This window comes from Strongylocentrotus purpuratus, unplaced genomic scaffold (genome assembly GCF_000002235.5).
Source record: "Strongylocentrotus purpuratus isolate Spur 01 unplaced genomic scaffold, Spur_5.0 spur5_scaffold_10, whole genome shotgun sequence".
NCBI classification, from domain to species: domain Eukaryota; kingdom Metazoa; phylum Echinodermata; class Echinoidea; order Camarodonta; family Strongylocentrotidae; genus Strongylocentrotus; species Strongylocentrotus purpuratus.
This window is the reverse complement of record NW_022145595.1, coordinates 28,658,600-28,675,082: the sequence shown is the minus strand read 5'-3', so window position 1 is coordinate 28,675,082 and position 16,483 is coordinate 28,658,600. Positions and strand designations below refer to the sequence as shown.

The 16,483-nt window shown below is 37.5% G+C and overlaps 1 protein-coding gene across 1 annotated transcript in view; it reads left to right on the top strand.

Moving 5' to 3' along the window:
- The first annotated feature begins 3,591 nt into the window (after window positions 1-3,591).
- LOC592872 (bone morphogenetic protein receptor type-1B) overlaps window positions 3,592-16,483 on the top strand; it is a 35,812-nt gene continuing 22,920 nt past the window's right edge. The window contains exons 1-2 of the mRNA XM_792376.5: window positions 3,592-3,995; window positions 7,474-7,621. Coding sequence (XP_797469.4) covers window positions 7,488-7,621 — 134 coding nt within the window. The 5' untranslated portion in view covers window positions 3,592-3,995; window positions 7,474-7,487. The remainder of the gene's footprint in view (window positions 3,996-7,473; window positions 7,622-16,483) is intronic.

Below are 16,483 nucleotides of genomic sequence, written 5' to 3'. Positions count from 1 at the left end.
ATATTCTCATGTTCTAGAGTAATGATCAGTATGTGATACCTAGGGCTGTAGCTATGAACCATATAGCCCTCCTAAAATCAATACACATGTGATGAAGATATTAGTTCTCTTCACCATGTGCAAGAAGGGAGATCGAGAATATTATGCTTAAAGAAAGAAAGACCAGTTTTGCTTCATCTTTGTTTTTATATGGTCAGAGCATTCCATTTTCTAAAAACTCTGTGAAAGTTCCGTGCTGATGAGGTACTCTGTCTAAGCAAGCAAGAAACCATTTTGAGCTGAGATGACAGACTTCAAGTAGTCTGCTTTCAAAGAATAAGAAGTATTTAAAAAAATCTCAACGTGTCAAATATGTGTAGAGTGTACATGTACTACATGACAATTCAAAATAATCCATCTTAAACTGTTGAGTTTATGAGTGTGTCTGAAATCATTGCATAGATTTCAGTAAAGCAGATATTTAAAAGCAGATGCAGACAAAATTAATTACCAAGTGCAAGGATTGAGACTATACTTTGCAAGGAGATGTCATCAGGCGATCTGTGCTCAAAGTAAATACTTTGGCTGAAACAGGCATCTTACCCCTCCGCCGTTGTGTCAATAGTCAACATAGCTCCAGAACGTGTAGCTAGGACGAAGAGCCTAGTCAATAATTTCACAAGTTCTCCTACTCCCGATTCCCCAACCGGAGTGTGCATGTGCATTTAGAAATAACACATTAATGTGCGACCGATGCCTAGGGAGCTGAGTATTTGCCTTGTAATTTCTTTGTAGCTCCTTCACTTTTCGAGCGATTTGATGGATCTATGTTTTTCTTTGTTTCCATGAAAAACATCTCCCTTCTAAGGGAGTCTTTATGAGAAATTGCAGTAATGAAAGAGATTATGAGAGATGAGTCACAAATCTTGAGTGCTCCCAAATTCTTTATCTAAAATGCTTGAATACTTGGTTGTTATCGTGAATATATATGTTCATTTTGTCTACGTCTTTGATTTCTCATTGTACATTTTGCTGATGACTGAGATGTGGGGAAATTTTGAAAGATTTATCTCTTCATCAACATTTAAGCAATTTAGGCCTCTGGAGATTATATCACTGCACTTGAATAACCCAATCAAATTATTTTACTTACGTAGGATACACTGTACATGTGTGCCCTGCATATTGGAAAAAAGATTTGAGGAATAGTACTTTAATAGAGCATCAAGTTTGATCTATTATTTGATTTTAAATTGACCTTATTATAAGCAAAGTATGACCATTCTTATCTTCCCCATAAGAGTTACTTTGTTGTATGAGTGACCATGTCACCATATTTCCCTGAATATTTAATAGGCAAATTAAATGTTTCCAACAGTTTTAGATATAATGGAGAACATATATGGAGGAAAGAGGGCCCATGAGAAGAAGAGGGAGGAAAAGGAGGAGTAAGAAGAAGAAGAAAAAGAAATGGTGGACACATTTCAATAATTTCTGAGGCTCGGACCAATTACAGTTGTGTATTAGCTTGCAGTTTGAACAGAATTAATATCTGGAATCTTGACAAGTTAAATCCCAGCTCTCAATCGCAGTTCCACCCATCCATAATCCAAGTTGTCAAAAAATGTTGTGAAGTGCTTTATCAACAAGACTAGTGCTGTAGTCAAACGTTTAACCGTCCGGTATCCGACCGCCCATGGCGGATTCCGTTTTCAATTGGACGGTTTCGTTTTCCCGATTTTTTTTTTTTTTTAATATTTTTTTTTTTTTTTTTTTTTTTTAATAATTTTTTTTTTTTTTTTTTTTAAAGTTTCGATTTATGCCCCTCCACCTGGCACTATGCCTGGCAATGTCTCCCAGCTCAGTAATTTGTGTGTTGACTCACCACTCCAAAACTAGAACAACACTCCAATTTGTCTGTCATCTTGGTTTGAAAGTAATCTATGTAATAGATCTCATCTCAATATGTAGTTTATAATAATAATTCATCCAACTTTTACACAAGGTTCTGTCCTAGGTCCTCTACTGTTTTTAATTTACATTAATGATCTTACACATTCTTCTAAAAATAACATTGTTACTATTATTTGTGACAAGTTCACAAGCACAAATCGGCCCCCTTTAAATGCACCTCGCAGTTAAATGAAAGTTGCCGACAGAGTCGGTAAAAAAAAAAAAAAAACTATTTTTTTTTTTTTTTTTTTTTAATTTTTTTTTTTAAAATCGTTTAACCGAAAACCGTCCGGTTTTGACTGGCGGTTAAACGGAATTGGAGATATCCGTGATGTTACAGCACTAAACAAGACACAATAGAAAATGTGATAATGGAATGGAGATAGGTGCAATGAGTGAGTTGAGGGAATAAGGATTCGCTTTGTGAGAGGTGTTGGGGTGACTGGCTTTTGAATTTGATGTAGGTTGATCAATGACAACATCAATTGGAGTTCTTAATGGCAATTCCATTTGTTGATAATCGTACGTGTCAGTCAATGGATGCTGTTAAGTCCATTGTCATGTTATTGCAGATTTACAGCACTACATTGGTTTGGTTGGCACCATCATGAGGCCCATTTACAATGCAGAAAGACCAATCTGAAAAACCATCGCTTTTTTAAATTACCACTTACACTTCTGGAAAAACCCATAAAAAGACCCATCAGTCTAACCCTTTTGTTTGGTGAACTTCTAGCATGCGCCACTTTACAATGCTCTGCATGCGATGGCATGGAGAGATATATCTTATTTTAAAAAAATAGTTCACTGATGTTTTATACGTGAGCATTTACACTGCAAAAACTGGTGGAGTTTCTTCTGGCGTTTCAAAATATATGAGCTCTACAGATGTATGTTTACAATTCCAATGCTTTATGGAATTTGATGAAACTACTTTGATTTTTTATATTTCTAAAGGCTTCTCTTATATTAAAGCCACATTGCAATGAATTGTGGAAAATGTGATGTACATGTAGGAGAAAGGTCGAGCTTGGAAATAGTCGATGGATCAAGACATCCAGAATCCAAGGAATTCTGCGTATTGACAATCTCTGCTGCCCATATCTATCGAGTATTGCGTTGTGTAAATCACATTTGATCAGATTGTAGCTAGCCTTTAGCCTATATTTTTCTAAATGTTGATCATTCTTCAATCCAATTCACAGGTTTTTTGTGGGGTTTTTTATACCCAAAGACAAAGGCCCGAATTCACAAAGGAGGTTTGTCAACAAACCTAAGTTTATGTGCGTCATATCGTCGAAACGCGTCATATGATGCACATAAACCTAGGTTTGTCGATAAACCTAGGTTTGTCGACAAACCTCCTTTGTGAATTCGGGCCACAGTATTTTAGAAGCCTGTGATTTCTTCAACAGCTATATTCATTATTGCTATTTTGTAGCTTTGATTGAGTTATGTTGAACTTAGTACAAGTTTCAAATCAATAGAAGCAGACAGAAAATTTATTCAGAGACTACTATATAGTTGTTTCAAATGTGGTCTACCATAAAAGAATACAAATCTGCTTTGAGTCAGAAGGTCTGAAAAGCCATTTTTATGTACATACAGAGTTGATATCTTTCCGTCTTTATACCTCTCAGAAGATGACTTAATTTTGAATTATTGATATTGGAAAGAATACAGGAAAGAAAGAAAACATGAAAACATGAGGTGGATAAGAGTGAGGGGTTGGCTCTCCGAGAGGGCAGGTTGGGGGCATTTATCATTGTAATTCTGATCAATCTGATGGACGATTGTTGACGGCTTTAATCCCAGTGCTTAAACACAAGTCAAGTGATTCATAAGCCAGGCCTGTCAAATCTCGCTGTCAAGTGCTTCATCATAGTAGTACATTCAATGTGAGAATGTCATAACTGGAATTCTCTCCCTGAAAGAAACATGAGGGTGAGGATGATTGAACAACTGGGACACAAAGAGACAGAGAGGGAGAGTGAGAGTGAGCAAAAGTGGCAGAGAGAGAAAACGAGGGGGAAACTGAAAGGCAAAGATCATCATCAGTACCGGTAAAAGATATTACTGCAAGCACTTCATGATTATTGTAACTTTATTTAAGGGAATAAATCAGAAAAGAAAAGTTTAAGGATGAATGTTTTTTGAATGATTTCATTGTTTTGTAAAGCAGCATACAGTACCGGTAGGTTGATTTAACACATTCTGAAATTGGACAGGCACACTTAAGTACAGAGGAAGAGAAAATGAGTTTGGTTCTTCAGATTTAAGATTTGTGATGCCACCCTATTTTCCCTCTCCTTCTTTAAAAAGAAATCTTCAAGAAACCAACAAAGTGTTGAAGATGTAATAATGTACAGAGATCGGGATGTCACTTATTCTCTGCTAAACCTTTCAAAATTCTGCAAGGTTCGTCAGCAGGGCACTTGAACTAGGAAGTAGCCACACCGACCATTGGTCGAATGACAAGTGCCCTCGCTCTCCCATCAGAGTGACACATTTTGTGAGAGCGACCCCATGTTTTATTGGCTGACATTATTGGTGATTTCTCCATCTTTTTTCATGAGGAACAGATTAGGTTTCTGAGGTTGAAGGGTATGACTAATACAGCATTTACATGGGAGTGAAAACCAGGTCCTTTCTTGCACCCTTTACACCAGAGTGACCCAGCTCCTTGAAGAGTCCTGAAACGGCCATCAATGTTGGGGTTAAAATGATGCTGCATGGTGCAGTGTGTGTAAACCTGCATGAGATAATATGCATTTATGAAAATCATTCAGAAGTAGACACGTAACGAAGGTATAAACGCTAATAATGAAATTATAGGATCTCCATCAGTTCATCTAGAGTCCTTTGTACATTTCATGAAGATTTTGAGAAGACGAAGCATTCAATCTGATCTCAAGTTATATTTGATCAAGTCGATCCAGCTCAATTGATGTCTGTTTGGTTTATCAGTAATTTCTTACATGAAATATACCATGCACATGTATGAATACTTCCAGGGCTTTTTCATGGTACATGTACGTCGTTCTGTAGACTACGATGTACATGAGGGTACTGGTGTGACATTTTCTAAATGTGTACATCTGTGTCAACACAGCTACATTTTATAGGGGTGCACTTTGGAAATTGTTATTGTTTTCTTCTTAATTCTTTTTTGATCGTTTCACCCACCCATTTGTATGAGTTTTGACATTCATCTTCCTCGTCATCAATCTCTGGTTGCGGTTGGCTAGTTCTGGTGGCCCGTCCATTGTCTGAAAGGTTGACATGCTGTATCCTCTCCTATTCATAGGGGCTCCAGTGACTCGCTCAAAGCACCCTCCAATAATGCTCCACAATCCTCCCAATTTTCAAGCTGACTGGCTCAGCGTAAATGCAGTTTTATGGCCGGAGCCAGAGTTTGAATGCCATGTTTTTGTTTCCCTGGAGTGAACATAAATATCGCCATGCTAAGAATACTTCCTGTTGTAAATTCATTTTGTGTCGATTAGCAAGGCATGATGGGATATAAACAGAGAGAGAGGGAGGGTGGTAAACGGGGACCATGGGGTTCATTGGTAATGCACCAGCAGGGAAAGAGAAAATCAGAATAAGGCAAAAGTTGAAATATCATGGAGACTGTTGTCCCATACATTCACTCTAGTGGACATGTTTAATGTATAGTGTTTCTAGGCCTATACAGTGTACATACGTGTACAATTGCTGATGTACATTCTACTCTTTAGTTGATGTTTTATGTTGAAGGAGACTACCTATATTACCATTCAATTTTCTTTTCTTTTTAGTGTATAGCTTTGCCTACGTGTACATGTACATGTGCATATATAGTCGGTCTAATATGGTTGGTGTTTGAGATTCAGCAGTACACTATTCTTTTGACTCAGAATACTCTCAATTTCCTACTAGGCTTGTGCATGCACTACCCGGTTCCCAGAGATAATGGGTAACTATTATTCCCCTCAAATAATGTTCATGTACATGTTCATTGGTATGATGTTTCCTCATAAGATCTTGTTAAAATATACTTGTAATGACAGATTTATAGCAATCATCACTTTAAAATGGGAACTTGAAAAATGATCTCCTCTTCAATATTCATTCATGATACTACGCTCCTGTCTCATCCTGTCTCATTCATTCATGTTTAGAATTTACATCTACCAGAGTAAACCCTCCACTCAATTTATGAATGAATTTCCCATCGGGGCTAGAAGCCATCAGGCAGTGATGGAACTAGCTGCAGCATGCCGCCTTTTTCTCTCAACTACATGTATTTTGAGTGCGCATGCAGCTTTTTAATAGCATGGAATTTATGTATGAATTACTCATCGTTTTGGATTGACTTACAAGTAGTGCGTTTGGATGCTATTAGAGGAGAGAACTTGTGCCGCTTTGTTGAGTTCGGTTGTAGATCTGCACTGCAACCTCACTTGTTCGCTGGTGTTGGGAGTCAATCCTGGTTTTGTCCTGGTGTGTTTTACACTTCAAGGCATTTAGAAGAGAAGGATACAATATCCTAGCTGAAGCTATCTTATCCCAAGACAGTATCCTAGAGAGGAGGCAGGAGGGGAATTCCACAATTTGATTTGAGAAGGCCGGGAGCTCAGCCAGCACAATGTCGTACACGTACATGCGATATTATGAAGGTGTGTCTGTCTTTTTTCCAGGTCATTTTCATTGACACTTCTTGATCCATCCATCATCTTTCATTGTGTTCTTCAATGTTCTTGAATGGTTGTATCCACACATGTTTGTATGCGTAGAATGTACAATATGTGTCCTGCATGTTCGGTCGATGAATCAATCATTTCTTGGATGTCGGATCAATAGAATTTTGTGTGACAAGAATGCGACAGAATTATGATAACTTTGGTCTCAGGGTTTTGTGGAGGACTGCATGCAGACATGCCTCAATATGTGGAATGTAATAAGTGACAGCATTTGTGAATAAATTGTAATTGATCTCATTGTGGTCAAAATATGAGTTGGTATCTACCTGTACATGGATATAATGCAAAAGGCATTTAACAGGACAGTCTTTTGTCATGAAACTAAAACAGTAAAATACACAGTAGTTTTTATGCATTTTGTATTTTAATGTAAAATATATAATTAAAAACAAGGGAAAATTATTAGGATATTTGTAAACAAAGGACGAGTAAGACAAAAGATTTTTTTTTTTTTTTTGCACCACTGAACAACCAAGATACATAGTGTCTTCTACTGGGAGTCAGAAAGGTGTACATGGACTTCAGCATGGAGTTAATGCCTTTCTAGCTCTGGTTCTCAATCAACGAATGATTTGCAGACTACTTTACCATGATGGGTACTTTCCAAAGTCTGCCAGAAACAATAGGTCTTATATTTATCTGTTACCTTAACCATGTAATTACAATCTCTCTTCTTTCTCTTTGTCTAGCAACTGAGTTGCTATGGTGAAGAACATTGTCCAGAGACTATAGGAAACAATACCTGTTATCCCATTCCTCTATTAAATGACCCCTCCCTTTTTTCTTTCTTTGACAGTACTAGCAACCAAAATGTTGTACTGCTATTGTGATGAACACTGTCCAGAGATTACACGGAACAATACCTGCTACCCCAGCCCAGGAGGATGGTGCTTTGCTCAGATACAAGCAGGAGAGGATGGGGTAGAACACGAAACACCAATCAGGTAAGATGAACAACCCTGGCCCCAAGCCTCATTCACACTCGATGCAGTTAACCACCTATTTTTTAAAACATTCACATTTAAATGAATGATAGGTTGAAGTGAGAAAGAGGTAGCTGCATGCAAAGGTGGCCCTAAGAGTAATTAGTACAGCAATGCAGAGTGCACTATGTTTAAAATGTCATTTTAGTTTGCAGAGGTGGGTTTAACACTTAAAGGTAATACAAAGTTTTGGTATGGGGTCATGAATTTGGTTCAAATGAACATATTGGAAGCATATGCGATCCTACAATATTCAGTGATCGTCGTCGCGGTCGAAATCGAGTCTTAAGTTATGAAATCATTAATAATAAACCACTTTATGTTGTATAGCTCCCTCTCAAGGTCAAGATATTAATTAAGCTATAAAACAATGTTTCTTGACTAATATCGACTGAATAGCTATTCCCGTTCGCAAATTATATACTACAACTACATATTCTGAGATTTTCATGGTCGCAGCTACCATAGTACGGCCGTAGGAGCTATTTGAAATTTATCAAATTTACCGGGAGCACCGGTAAATCTTTATATTCAATTTTTCTCGAAAGCAGAAGCGTTTTAGGGGCTAGAATTTTTAGTGCTTTTAATACATCCACAGGTGCATCCAAATATATCAGAATTGTAAAGAATCACTATCCACCCATTTTTCAAAATTTCCCAAAACTTTGTAATACCTTTAACGTGTGAACAAGGACGTAATTTCCAAGTTTGAAATTGAGTGGGGCATGAAGATCCATCTTCTATGTGCAAGACTGACTGACCTCAAGAATCTGATGATGTACATGTACATTAGTAGGACAAAGACAGGGATTGATTTGTCTTTGGTGTTACTTTGAACCTTGAAAACTTTTTAAAATGTTATGATTCTGTCTTGACTAAGTAGAGAAATTTCAGTGTGACATTAATAATGCTAGCATACTTGTCATTTTGAAAACATCAGCTTGTTTGAATTTATTGGCTCTTGTTGGGAATGTGAATAAAAATCCACTTGAATGTGTGAGACCGGCAAGTACAGGAATTTCAAGAGGCAGTTGCAGATGCGTACATGTAAATTCTATCTTTCAGCTTTAGACTCGCTCAAGGCAAATGTATTATGAAACAGCCTTCCTCAAGTACAGTTAGAAGGAGATGTCACACCATCGTGGAGCTAGAGGATCAATGTCCAATCTATCAATTCCCAGAATGTCATCATTATCTGTGAAGAAGGTAGCGACCGAATCGAGGTTATCGGTCTCTGTCATCTCACTTCCGTAAACCAGCGTAAATCACCCAGGCTTCATCAGCCCCTCTGCATTCTTTCCTGTCCCGCATGGCTGGATGGATGGCTGGCTGGATGGATGGCTGGCTGGTAACGTCAGCTACCTGGTACCTACCTGAAAAGCTGTACCCTTGTATCCCCACTCAAAAGCTGTTCAACAACAATTTATTCAGGAGTTAGTAAAAATAAGAATACAACTTTTAGGGAAGTCCATGTTTTACTAATTGGGTACTGACTTTAAAACAAACTTAGTTCTTGCACCCTCCTAGTGAAAATGTCGATATATACGCATTATAGTTCCCTTTCTGGTGTGGGCGTGTCTGTCTCTAGTATAGCTGTATAAACCTTAATATAGCTTGTATCAGACCTCAATACCTCAATATTGGGGAAAAAATGATGGTTTAGGATGTTAATTATATTGAAAGCAAAAACAAAAACAAGAACAAAACAAACAGGCTCCATACAAGCTGAACCATTCATTGAGATTTTCAGAAACTTTAAATGTGCTGTATCTCTGTTTCTATAATTCTTTGAGGCAGCCTGAATGCTTTTATAAAACCTTTTGCATTTTCCCCTCATCTTAACCAGCTAAAAGGAAAGCAAAAACAATCCGATAGCAGAACTATTCTCAAGCAAGCAGCTGTATCCATCCAACTGCCCTCCGAATTCAGTTGATTTCTCTCGAAAGTTTGATTTATGAGAAAGCTGGGGCTGTGAGTGTGTTGTTACTGTCATAAACTTGACTTCATAAATCATAATTCTGATCAGCATGGACTGTAGTTGTTGCTTTCAATGCCACATCTCGCATCGATTTATAGGCCCTCGTTTCATTTGCTGGTGTAGAGATGCGTATAATTTATGCTGTGAATTGATACATTGTTTGTGTTCTGTGTTATGAACAGACTAAACAATTTAGTTCATAAAGTTGTGATGAGATTTGCAGCATTCGTAAGGTTCACATGTAATGATGTAAATTTTCTTAAAGGTGCTCTCTAGTATTCATGGAAGGCCTCTAATCTTAGATCTGTTCTGATATCTTTGCAAGTTTAAAACATTGGACAATTTAATGAAAAATATAATTACTAAAACTTTACTAATCAGTTCCCTATTTTGTAACTAAAGCTAATCAAATACCCTTTGCTATATACAGCCCACAAGGAATTGGAAAGGGAAGAAATGGGAAAGAAATGAAGGAAAAGTAATCCGCCTTATCATTATGACTGACCGTTTCTTAGAGCATAATTGTGCACATTTTTCACCCTTGTTCTGGACGGTCCTGAGAGTACTTTGTAATGGAGTTTGACATGAGAAGATGATGAACTGCATCACTTTATCATCCTGAAGACTGTCCATTTCCTCCTGTCAAGTTGACTTTCCATCACCCTGAAAATGGTCTCTTGAAGTGATGACAAGGAGGAGAGAGTGAGAGAAAGAGAGAGATAGATAGATAGATAGAGAGAGAGAGAGAGAGAGAGAGAGAGAGAGAGAGAGAGAGAGAGAGAGAGATGGAGATGGAGATGGAGATGGAGATGGAGATGGAGATAAAGAAGAGAAGGAGGAGGGGGGGGGGGGGAGGAGGGAAAAAGAATTACATGAAGTAATAGAGAAATGAGTAGGGGTCCAGACTACAGAGGGAAGGGGTGGTGAGTTTTGCAAATGAATCAAGGTTCTAGTTGGGTATATGTTTGTAAAAACTATTTTTATTATTTGTAACTGTAAGTTAAAAGTGAAAGTGGAATTAGGGAGTGGGAAGAGAAAAGTTAAAAAGCTCTTATTGCAGGAATTGATTATGAGATAGGATATTATCAGGGAGAGGAATATTTTGAGATACATACTGTATGATGTAACATGACTAGACAATACCATGAAGGAATTTCATGTAACATTTGACATAAAATAAAGAAAAGAAAAGTAAAAGGCAATAAAAATTGGGAGATCGAACAAAATTGGCAAACCTGTGAAATGAGCGCAGTGTTTGGCTTTCCAGATTTCATTTCAGATGGACTGAGAAACTTGAGACTCGGTAGAAGCCGGGAGAACATGCAGTATGCATACATCCACCTCCATATACCAATACATGTAGCCCCACTCTATCTCAAAGTTACTCATCTACCAGCTAATGTTGTGCATTGTAAAATTATAGCTGCCATTAGAGGATATTAATATTGAAACAGATGCCATAAAGGCAGCATAACTATTCATTGTCAAATGGAATAATGTGTTTGATTTACTTCTGTTTTGTCACTTTCCGTTTATGAATTCTTGAATCATGTTTGTTGTGCCAAGGTACATGACAATGATAAAGATTTCATGCATTGAAACCTTTAAGTTTCAAGTTTTTCCATGTATTCAAAAACTTAAAATGTATTTGTCATCTATAGAGTACTATATCGATGATATGAACAAATCATATTGAAAACATAAAAGTTAGTTGAAGCACTAATTTTGCGATGTAACTTTTGCATCGCGTGCAGAGTTACATGCTTCCCAAACCACAATGCTAGCTTAGTTTTTTTATGAGCTTCATCTGTAATACAATCTACGATCAAATCCACTTCTATGAGTTGAAAGAACTAGCAAGAGAGGAAGAAATTGTATAAAATGTCTCCACTCTAGCCCTCTCAACTCCTTCGTTTCCATCCTTCTGTTTGCCATCTTGCCCTTTGTAGCGATGGATTTCTGTTAGTACTCAATCCTGCCTTGCATGGTAAAGCCTCAATCCTAAAACTCTGGGATTTTCTTGAGAGAAATAATCGCCTGCTCAGGTGAGCTCCCACGAAAGCTAATACAGCGGTGGAACCGGGCTGGTAATTCAAGACTGTGTACATATTTCATATCAGACCTGCCATTAAAGGCGCAATCCAGCTTTAAAGGGCATCAGAACATGTCCTTTTTTCGATGGCTGACCTGAAACTTGGAAACACAGTCAGTGTGTAGCCAGTGGACTGGAATCTGTGATTTTAACCTGTTGATTACTGAATTACTATAGACTTTTAATAATGCACCATACCTTATACACACATGCTCGTGGAGTTGGAAACAGAATTAGTAAGATGGATCGATTCTGCCTTTAAAATCCTTCGGAAGTTGTTTTGTTTCTAGTTTATACAAATTTATAGGGTTTTCACTTTTGAAGAGTTTTAATTCAGTAATTGAATATTTCATGTATGTTTCTTTGAAGTTCGGCTTCAAGAATCATAGGTCACTTTGCTTTTCCATTTCCCTTGTTTTCCATTGCTGATACTCTTATGCCTTGTGCCTCTTTAAATTTTGAAACTGATCATAATAAGCTGTCATTTTGTGATTTTACTTGTGACTTGAGTCCCATTTCCCAAGTTTTGAGTGCCAATTTCCTTGCTCTGTGAAAGTTATCAAAGACGTTTTTACAAGAGCATTGCCTTTGAAATTGTTCACATGCAAGTGTGTTTCATAAAGGCTCTGACTTAGAATGAAGGATCTATAAAATGTAAAGGCAGTAGACGTGTTATAGCACCATCAATATGCCTTTTATGGTATTCATAATGATACTTCAAGGGATAATCTGTCTTGCTCGATTAACGGTAGCATGTGTCTTTACGAGCAAACAGTAAAGGACATCACTGTAAGTTAAAGTTCAGAAATTTTAAGATTTCTAAATATTAGCAACTCACATTATGAAATTTTTGGGATTGCATTTTCAGTTTTGTTTGTTTATTTATTTTTATCTTTTTATGCCATGGAACTCTCTGGAAAGCTAAAGTGCTCGTAAAGTCTAGGAGAGTTTCTGGTTTTACGTTAACCTGTAATATATTGAGAGATGAAGAGAATATCCAGTGAAGAGTTGAAATTGGTGTATGCTAATTAGGAGAAAGAAGAGAATAATGAAGATTGAAACTGAAGGAAAGGAAAGAGGTTGGGGTATGGGGACTATGGAAGTGATGATAGGATTGATAGGTTGGAAGGTCTCGTTTAAATTAAATGAAATAATGTTCCTTTAAAAACTCAGCTGCCTAGTCTAGGCGTCTATGAAGCTTGAAATCTCAATTTCACCTCACTCCCCTCAGGGAATGCTCTGTTGCATGCTTCAAGTCATGATGAATTAAGGACTAAAATATGGATGCATTCTCTTTTTCACTCTTTCTTTCTCCATCTCTCTCATACACACGCACTTACTCTCTCTATCCCCCCCCCCCCCCCCCCACCTTCTCTCACATAATTATGAAGGGAAAAAAAGTTCTTTCAGTTATTCCAGTCAGTGTTGCTGAGGATTATTGGTCTTGATTTGTAGTATGAAAGTGTGCCTATTTGCCTTTACCAAACACACTCTCTCCCCCTCTCTCTCCCTCCCTCTCTCTCTCTCTCCCTCCCTCTCCCTCTCTCTCCCCCTCTCTCTCTCTCTCTCACTCTCTATCTGTCTCTCACACTCTCTCTTCTCTTTTGTTCTCTTTTCCATTTCTCTCTGTCCCTTTTCAATTTCTATATTTTTCTTTTCTCCTTACTCTTTTGTCTACTATTTTCTCTTTTCTTTTCTCTTTTCTTTTCTCTCTTCATTTCTCTTTTCATTTCTCCTTTCTCATTTCCCCTTTTCCTTTCTTTTTTCCCTTTTCCTTTCTCTTTTCCCTTCTTTTTTTTTTCTTTTCCCTTCTTTTTTTCTCTTTTCCCTTCTTTTTTTCTCTTTTCCCTTTTCCCTTCTCTTTCTTTCCTCTGTTTTATCTTGGTCCTGTTCTCTTTTATTCTGTAACCAGTCTTTGTCTCTCCATCTCTCTCTTTCCATCATCTCTCCCTGCTAGTCAATTGTAATATGATAGCCAATATTTTGGGTAGAATTTCTCACGGCAGTCACAACATGATATTGAAGCGCCAGAGGACCAAAATGTGCCAGCTACAATGCCATGTTCATGATTCTTGTCACTTTCATGCACAGCCATGGTAGAGAGCTGGAATACATCCCCCCAAAAAGCTTCAATAGCGACATTCCCCATAGGATGACAAATATATGCAAGTAGGTCTTCAAATAAAATACGATCAATGTTCATTTGAACATGCTATAGTGAACATACATGTATCTGGTATCTATTAGGCATTGATGTTGAACAATTAACATTTGTCAAACATTAAAAAAAAAAAAATTTTAAGCTCCATTACCATTGTACATGTAGGTAGAGAACAAAATTATCATAACAAGATATTAAAGTCTCATGAAGAAAAAAAAAACGTTTGTCAACTCAGAAATTGGGATATGGTACTGGATAATGGAGATAATGTAGAAAAAATATCTTGGTTTTCGGAAGGCTGTGAATATTCTCTACAGTTTTGTGGATAAAAAAAAAAGAAGTTAACTTAAACTTAACTTAACTTAAAGTTAGCCTAAATGTTAAAAAAAGTAATAGGAAGAAAAGGATCTGGTATTTATGAGGCTGTGCATTTTTCTGGGTGGTGCAAGAGCAAGAAGTGAAGAAAATCACCAGATGGCAGGTGTACATTGTAGAGTAAAAGGGATGTACAATGTATAGCAAATAGACAGAGAGGGAGAGAGGGAGGGAGGGAGAGAGAGAGAGGGAGAGAGAGAGAGAGAGATGGAGAGAGAGAAAGAGGGAGAGAGAGAGAGGTGGAAGCCTGAGAATAAGAGCAGTATTAGCAAGTTAAGGAATTTGCACGCATGCATGTACCAGCTCGGGCCCAGTCAATGCACTTCTTTGCTTTCTCACCATGAAAATCGAGCTGCGCTGCTTTGGAATTAGTCATCGACCAAATTCACGCTTGAAAAGTCGGAAAAATTGCCAAAGTTCGATCTGACAGACGGTGGGGGAGCTTTTCGGGGTTGACCAAAAGGAGAATGAAAGGCTCATCCTTGAACACCTTTCTATCTCGTTCACCTTTTCCCATTCTATCAGCCTACTGGTACTAGCTTCTCCCATCATGCTTGGATATACATGCCTTCTCTATCTTCTCTTGTTTCATCACTTTGAACTTTAATTCTCTTTTCCCCGATTCCCCGTTTCTCATGTGTCATGTTTTCAGATTTCAAGTATTAATGTCATTAACAAAGTCGTAACTTTTTTATTGCTTTTAATATTGCCTAGACTACATGATGTTATTAAAAAAACATGGTAGCAACGAGGAAATGGCGTCAAAGTAATCTGGTAATATAAATGATATCTGCATTAGGAATCTATCTGATAGAAGGTGTCTCCATTACTAGGAAATCTACTTGATAGAAAATATCTGTATTAGGAAATCTATCAGATAGATTTCATCTATATGAGGAAACCAGAATGTTTAATAGGTGCCCCAAAGTATAAGCCTAATTACTTGTATAGTATGATAGTTGCTTCTTCGAGTTTGAACTTGATGCAAATCTTAATTTACTTCAGATATATTGACCAAGGGTGAAATATCATCTGCCAAGAATAAGCAGCATAATAACTGATTGTCAAGCTTTGAGGTAGCATCAACTCATATATTTTAATCCTTTCAGGATTTTTTTTTAGGGCTAAATTGATCACATACTGTTCTTCAAATTGGCAACAGTAAAGTTTTTCTTTTATCATTACATTGTTTAAATAATGTCTCTGAAAGCAATATACATGTACGTACATAGGAGAGAATGTTATCGGAAAGTGGAAGAAATTGCCAATTTTTTTCGAAAAACATTGATTTTGAATCTCTCAACATGTTGCCAATTTAAGAATGTTAAAGATTTTTTCCTTCCTAATAAAGAAGAAAAAAAAACGGATCCAGTGTGTGCAGAAATCTTTGCCATTTGTACTCGTGCATCTAGCATATTGTTAGGGGTTTGAATAAATAGTTATAGACCCAAACCACAAAATGTGGAAAGATTTTCACAAAAGGTTTAACACAGAGTTATTACCCTTCAAGCTCTCTACAAATGATTTTAACCTATGCAGTAATTGAAATACATTGCACAATTGCCTAAACATAAAACAGACCTGGGTATTCCTTGAAGGAGTTTCCAAAGAGCAATACGTACAGTAGCCTGAACCCTGCAGTGCAGGCCTACCCATCATAACCTGGGCATCACTGTAATGACCAAGCTACTCCATTTTTCATACTCAATTAGTATTCCTATAAATAGCAAGATACACTATCAACAGGGAGTCGTTTGTTTATCAACAAGCTGTCCATTGCTGGTCATTGATATATGGACAGCTTGGGACAGTGGACCATGGGGATGTCCTCATCGGTAAAGGTCAAGACTAATTACTTCAAGGCCTTTGACCTCCTGGGGAGGAGAAGTGACAGTGCTGAGACTGGGTCGACCTACAGACCAAGGTCACGGTGTCACTGAGGTGAAAGTCTGTGATGATAACCAGAGTTGAGGGGTCACTGCAGCCTTGGCTCAAGACAGCAGTGTATATCATAGAATCTGAGAGCGAGCGAGCTCTGTGATTGAAGATGCACACTGCTGCCTTGCATTCAGGGAGGCGTTTCACAAAACTTGTCATCAGTGACAAATGACAGTTGTTGTTATAAGCTACTGAAATGCTTGCTTCTGATTGGTTATCAGCAGATTTGTCACTGATGTTTGTTATTTGTCATTGAATAAAGGCTTTGTGAAATGGGTT